This window comes from Nematolebias whitei, chromosome 12 (genome assembly GCF_014905685.2).
Source record: "Nematolebias whitei isolate Nwh7 chromosome 12, NemWhi1, whole genome shotgun sequence".
In the NCBI taxonomy this organism is placed as follows: domain Eukaryota; kingdom Metazoa; phylum Chordata; class Actinopteri; order Cyprinodontiformes; family Rivulidae; genus Nematolebias; species Nematolebias whitei.
Genome location: NC_056509.1, coordinates 23,769,335 through 23,776,975, shown reverse-complemented (window position 1 = coordinate 23,776,975; position 7,641 = coordinate 23,769,335). Strand labels below are relative to the sequence as shown.

The 7,641-nt window shown below is 42.7% G+C and overlaps 1 protein-coding gene across 1 annotated transcript in view; it reads left to right on the top strand.

Annotated features, from left to right (window-relative positions):
- The first annotated feature begins 2,487 nt into the window (after positions 1–2,487).
- Positions 2,488–7,641, top strand: part of mfsd2b (major facilitator superfamily domain containing 2B) — a 31,236-nt gene continuing 26,082 nt past the window's right edge. Inside the window, exon 1 of the mRNA XM_037685330.1 lies at positions 2,488–2,815. Coding sequence (XP_037541258.1) covers positions 2,501–2,815 — 315 coding nt within the window. The 5' untranslated portion in view covers positions 2,488–2,500. The remainder of the gene's footprint in view (positions 2,816–7,641) is intronic.

Sequence of the window (7,641 nt, the reverse complement as noted above, 5' to 3'; positions counted from 1 at the left end):
CCACCCACACAGACCAGTATTTGCAGTTTGACTCCCATCACCCTTTGGAGCACAAGTTAGGAGTCATCAGGACTCTGTATCACAGAGCAGACAGCGTCCCCACTAGCTCAGGAGCCAGGCAGAAGGAGAAATCCCACACAAGACAGGCTCTAGAGCAATGTGGATATCCTAACTGGGCCTTCCTGAAAGCAGAGAAGAAACCCAAACAGGACTCCAGTCAGCCAACAGGTGAAAAGGAGGAACCCAGACCCAGACCAGTGGTCATTCCATATGTTGAGGGAGTATCAGAGAAACTGAGACGTTTATTTTCTAAACATAACGTCCCAGTGGCTTTTAAACCCCAAAATACATTACGGCAAAGACTGGTTCATCCCAAAGATCCAGTCCCCCGGCACAAACAGAGTAATATTGTGTATGCTGTTCAGTGTCAGGAGGGCTGTGATCAGTCTTACATAGGGGAAACTAAACAGCCACTGGCCAAAAGGATGGCCCAGCACAGAAGATCAACATCATCAGGCCAGGATTCTGCGGTCTACACTCATCTCCAGGCCAGCGGTCACTCTTTCAGGGATGAAGATGTTCACATCCTGGACAGAGAGGAACGATGGTTTGAGAGAGGAGTAAAGGAGGCCATCTTTGTGAAAAGAAATCGTCCATCATTAAACAGGGGTGGAGGCCTCCGGGTTCAACTGTCCCCCTCTTACAATGCTGTGATTGCTAGTATCACTCAGCCCTCTCTGAACAGTAAACAGCCATCAGTGTGCTAATGATCCATTGTTAGGCTGATGGTCCTTCTTGAGCATGTGATCAGCTGGTTTTGGTTGTCAGCAGCAAACTGGTTGATCCACTCTGAGAAGGTGCTATTTAAGAGACTGAGCTGAATACAGCTCCTCAGACTGAGGAAGTCTCTTGGATGAGAGACGAAACGTTTCTAGATTTTTTTGCTTTGTTTTGTTTTTTGTTTTTTTGAATGTCCAGAGGACCAGATTGAACTTTTTTGGAGTCCATTACTATAAACACAATGAACATAAATACAAATACAAACATTTGAAACTTTCTCCAAATGGAGGCCATTTAGACTCCGTTAACGCGCAAACAATCTCTAAAAACATTAAAGATTTTCCATTGTTGATTGTGAAAATTTTATGTTTACATACACTGTGATCGCCGTTTAGACAAGATCGCAAATACGTTGAATCAGCTTCAGTTTTTATGCAAGGTCACTAGATGGCGCTGTGAGTTTTGTAGTTCAACAACACACTGAGACTATACACGTCTTATGCAAGAAAACGGTTTCATTAAGTGGTGAGTTCACAGACATTGCTGACGAGGTGCAGCTTGTGTCTGAAGCTCTGATAAACAAGAGGGATCAGCACAAACAGCACTCTGCTATCTGCCATTGTTACTGTTGTCCAGCTTCTCGTGAAGGCGCAGAAAAACTGACTACAGCTGTCCGTAGTGCACATGCACGATTTCACACCGATGCCAGGTGTTTCCAAATACCTTCTAAAACCTGGAATTAAAGAATTTTAGCGCCATGGAAAACGGTTTGTTATTTATAAAAACGGGCAAAATGCCCCAGAAATGTTTCGGTTTCACACACACACACACACACACACACACACACACACACACACACACACACACACACGCGCGCGCACACACACACACACACACACACACGCACGCACGCACGCACGCACACACACACACACACACACAAACGGCCTTGTTAAGGAGCTATCTGCAACAGGTAAGATATTTATTATTTAGGCCTCTCCACAGGTCAAAGCTCAGAACTGTGACTGAATTTTTAGCTTTACCTCAAACTGTTGCAATTCATATTTTTCATTAAAGCACAGAGTAAAAATAAACACATTTTTTAAAATCACCATCTTTCAAAACAACAACAACAAAGAACAACACCGAATCCAAAAGAACATTTCTGACGTCAGATTATCTCCATAGCATAATCCCGTGTCGCGCGCTCACGCACGCGTCGTGCTCAGCCACGGCGGGGCGCAGCTCCGTCACGGCTGAGGACAGGAGAGCATCCTCGCGCGCAGACCGTCTCCTCCTCATCCTGCCGAGCAGACTGACTCACATCGACCTGGACCAGCGGCGGCTGCCTCCGCCATCATCCCTCCGAGGTGAGATGATGCTCCATGTTTTCCTCCAGCTGCACAGAGGGATGCTCCCTGATAGAGAGGAGGAGGGGAGGAGGAGAACACTCCAGCTCAGGACATTGTCTGCTCCCTGCTTGCTCCTCCTCAAAAGAACAAATTATTGATTTTCAGTCTGTTTTGATCTTTAAATGGTCCCACACCATATCTTTATCATTTTTGTTGCAAAAAGCTAAAGTCTGCATGGTCCGTCTGCGCTCATACATGTTTGTGTACACGCCTGCATTCTTGTGGTTGCATACCTGTCTGTCAGCAGGTGAGTGCCTCTCTTTAATGTGTGTGTGGCTTCTTTCCAGAGTATAAACAGCGGCATGTGAATGGCGGCAGAAGGTGGCAGAGTCTTTGTCCCAGGGGCCCAGGAGGAGCTCCCTGTCACTCACAGCGCTCGGAGTCAGAGCCACATCCACTTCCAGCCTCTGCCACGCACCTCCCAGTGGCAGGCCACTCTGGCTCACACCAGGAGTCCCAGTTACACACACTTCATCACTCCCTCGCACACACAGCCTCAGAGGTACAGCTGCCGCCTCACGCACAGCCTCTCAGCCATGAGTCGAGGGGAGAGGGGAGTGCAGGGGTCTGCAGGGAAGCTCAGCAAGCCCAGTGAGCCGCTGTTCCCCAAAACTTCTCAGCAGGTAAGAGATCATGTGTTCTTCTGTTTCTGCTGGAACCATCCTGTGAGCGCCTGGATGGTGCTGGAGTTAAATCTAATTAGTTGGGTTTTTTTTTTTTACTCCGCTGGTGTTTTTGTGGCTTTGCTCTCCTGAGTAACTTGATGATAAGTTGAAAAAGGGCATCGACTTATCTGTGATTACTCAGCGCTGCTGTGTTTCATCCATGGTTGGAAGCTGACTGTGGGAAGCTGCTGGATCGTTGCTTTGTTTGTCGAATCAATACAGACAACTGTCGGAAAAAGACAATTTACTCATAGGAGAAGAATGGAGTGACCCACTTCACTGTTTTTTAATTTAAACACAACTTTAAATGACATTAAGTACAACCCCAGTTACAAAGAAGTTGTGATGCTGTGTACAATGTAACTAAAACCAGAATGCAATAATTTCCAAATGTCATAAACCTGTATGTGGAAGGAACACATTAAACGTTTAAACAAAAAACACCGTACCATTTTAAACAATGCGGATTTAAAAAAAAATTTTGATTAAAGCAACACAAGTACCAATGTTGGCACAGCAAAAATCTGAAAGCAGGCAGTAAATATTAGAAACAGCAGGAGCATTTGGTATTTACTGTTAAGTGACAAGTCAGTATGAAGACTGGGTGTAATGGAATAATAAAAGGCTGAATCTATCAGAAGTAAAGATGGGCAGAGGTTATACAGGCATAGTGGATTTTTTTTTTTCAGAATAAGATTTCTCACCGAAAAGACTTTAGATATTCCATTATCTGCATTTTTATCTATATTGTTAAAATATTTCAAGAATCGGAGCTCAAACGACGATCTTTGGACCCTCAGGCAGCACTGAATTAAAAAAAAAAAAAAAACATGTCTGACTCTGTTCTGGACATTGCTGGGCTCAGGAGCATTCCCACAAATTATTGTGTATTTATTATTGTTCACTGTGCCATCAACAAAATACAGATTAAAGCTCTATCGTGCAAAGAAGTAGCCAAAATCGAAACACAGCTGTCTCCTCTCGGACAAAGCTCGTTTTTAAGGGACTGAGGCAAAGTGGAAACTCTTCTGTTGTCAGAAGAATCAAACTTTGAAATGATTTCTGAAAACCATGGATGCCACGTCCTCCGGACTGAAGAGGAGAGGGACCATCCAGGCCAGGGGTCTGCAACCTTTACGATCAAAAGAGCCATTTCTGCCCCTTCGTTCACTAAATTAAACGAGTCCGGAGCCACAACACCTGCTGCAACTGGGATTCTCAACTGGTGGCCCACGGACCACTTTAAGTTTGGTGGAGGGCGCTTTTCTGGACAGTAGGGGTGATTTTATAAAACTAAAAATATCTAATTATTTGTAACATTTATTGATATTTTTACATTCTGACAAAATAAACGACAAGATTCTTGTAAAGAAGGAAAAAAATATATAGTTTTTGCGCAATTTCTAAAACTAAAACAATAAACGACGCATTCTTATGTGATTTTTTTTTATTGTAGAAAAATTACGTACCCTACTTTGAAGAAATAAAACATAAAGTGAAAGTGAGTATGTTTTACTCCTTGTAATGGTTCTAGTACTCATATATTTGCAAAATAAATTACAGGAACACTGCTACAACTAGTCTTTTTAGTTGTTATAACAACCAATAAAATTCAGTTTTATGTCAGTTTTGGTCAAAGCTTGAAAGAGTCGCTGCAGAGGGACCAAAGAGCCGCATGTGGCTCCAGAGCCACAAGTTGCAGACCCCTGATCCAGGCTGTCATCAACAAGCGGCGCATGCCTCTCTGATGGTATAGGGGTGCATCAATGCCTATGGCATGGGCAGCTTAGGCGTCTGGAAAGGCACTTTTAATACAGAAAAAATACATAGTTTCTTTTGGCTGCTCCCTTCTTCATTGGTTACCACAGCGAGCAAACTTGCATGACAGATTTGGCAGTTGTTTTACGGTGAATGCTATTCCCAACGTAACCTGGACTCGAACCCGCAACATAGGATTACAGCACCACGGCACTGACCACCAAGCTACCGCAGCCACAGAAATAATATATACAGGTGTATATACGTATACAGGTTTAAAACAGCATATGTGCTCATCCAGATGATTTTTTTGTCTTTAGGGAAGGTCTTGCTTAGTTCAGCAGAACAATGCTAAAGCACAGACTGCATCCATTACAACAGCATGGCTTCATATCAGAAGAGTCCGTGTGCTGAAGTGGTCTGCCTGCAGTTCCACTCACCAGTTGAAAACATTTTGCGCTTCATGAAACAGAAACAGCAGCAAAACCAGACCCAAGACTGCTGAACAGCTAAAATCCTCCATCACAAGAATGAGACATTACTGCTCTAGATGTTTACAGACTGTTCAATAAAGAGGGGACGCTTCACTTTGTCCTGTACCAACATATTAGACGTGATGTCATAAACTTCAAAATTACGATTTTATGTTCGTAGTTTAAACATTTGACATGTTTATATGTTCCATTGTGAATAAAATATTGATTTGAAAATCCCTCCAGTCTGTTTTTATTTATATTTTACACAACTTCTAAACTTTCTGGAGGGGTTGTATATGAAGCTGCTTTGATTATTTCTATTAAAGGGGTTCTGATGCAGGAAATGAAAAGCGTCTCCAGACAATCAGGTCTGAACACCATGTCTGGTTCCTATATGAGGTAGTCGCATATTTTGTAGAAAACGTATCAAATGCTGTCACACAAGGATACGACAGTTAGTCACACACCTGCCACAGCTCAGGGTTTGTGTGAAACAGCACATCACCACATTAAAAACAGGTTCGGCAACTTTTTTTTATTGCTGCCGAACGTCTAAATATCCAACACAATACTTTCTAAGACTAAAATGAGTCGATGAGGAAATTCCTTAAAAGTGACGGGACATTATTAATAAGAGCATTGTTAAAAATAAATGACTTTATGAACTTGAGAAGTTTAAAAGGCTTCAGCTGTTGCACCAGCACCAAATGTCTCTGAAGACATGAACAAAAGGGACACTTTTGGTTAGAATTCATGGTGGTTGTGATCAGACTGATTTTCATAAAATAAAATCACAAAAACGTAAAATGCACACTTTTTCCCCTAATTTTGTTTGCTTGTTGGAATAAATGTTGGCAAAAAATACTCAAGCTTAGACGATGAAAACTACTCGGTTATGTTCATGAAAACGTTATAGCTGGCCAACAAAGACTTGGTACACTTACAGTATTTTATTTTATTTTGTTAGCTCACCGAAGAAGCCATCTTAACAATATTTTCCATTTTGTGCCAGTTTTTCTGCGTACCTTGAAACAAAACATGCTGGTAAGCTGAATGTGTTAAAAAAAATTAAAAGATACATGAAAATTAGAAAAATATTTAAAAGGTTTACAAATACTGTACTCTAAAAGGGAGTTTGCTTTCCATAATAAAGCAAAACTTAAGCACCACTGAATGAGGAAAACTCTGTGTTTCCCAGTTGGTCTACGTTCCTACCATAACCTGAAACTTTGGTTAAAAAAACACAGATCCAAGCAGTCGAAATGTATTTTCTCCACAGGGTGGCTGGACTCTCCCTTAGAGGAAGGGTGAGAAGTTCAGTTATAGGGAACAGACTTAGAACCAATGCTCCTCTACACGGAGAGGAACCAGGTGAAGTGGTTTGAACATCTGTTAAGGATGCTTCCTGGAGGTTTCCTAGATAGGTTCAGGGTATGTCTGACTGGGAGGAGGTCTCAGGGATGACCCAGGACACACTGGAGAGACAAGATGTCTCTCAGCAGGGAATGTTTTTGAATCCTCCCTGAAGAGCTGGAAGAGGTGGCTGTGGAAAGAGATGTACAAGCCTCCCTGCTTAAGCTAGGAAGGATGGATGGATGATGGATAGATTATGGATGGATGAATGATGGACAGATGATGGATGGACAGCTGATAGATGGACAGATGATGGATGGAATATGGGATGGATTATGGGATGGATGGATAGAGGGATGATGGATGGGATGGATGATGGATGGATGATGGATGGATGGAGGGATGATGATGATGGCTGATGGATGTATGGATGAATGATGGATGGATCTATGGATATATCGTAGCTGGATGGATGGATGGATGAATGAATGGACAGATCGATGGATGAATGATGGATGGATGCATGATGAATGGATTGGGTGATGCATGGATGATGGATTGATGGATGATAGGTAGATGATAGATGGATGATGGATGGATGGATGGATGGATGGATGATGGATGGATGATGAATGAATAGATGTATGGATGGCTGATGATGGATGGATGAATGGATGATGGACGAATGGATGATGGATAGATGGATGGATGGATGGAGGGGTGATGGATGGATCTATGGATATATGATGGCTGGATGGATGGATGGATGGATGGACATGGATGGATGATGGATGCATTATGAATGGATTGATTCATGGATGGGTGATGGATGCATTATGAATGGATTGATTCATGGATGGGTGATGGATAGATGGATGTTGGATTGATGGATGATAGGTAGATGGATAGATGGCTGATAAATGGATGAATGATTGACAGATGATAGACTGGCAGATGGTGGATGGATGGATTATTGGATGGTTGGATGATGGATGGGATGGACGATAAATGGATGGATGGATGGATGAATGGATGGATGGTGGATGATGGATGGATGAATGGATGATGGATGGATGGATGGATGGATGGAGGGGTGATGGATGGATCTATGGATATATGATAGCTGGATGGATGGATGGACATGGATGGATGATGGATGCATGATGAATGGATTGATTCATGGATGGGTGATGGATG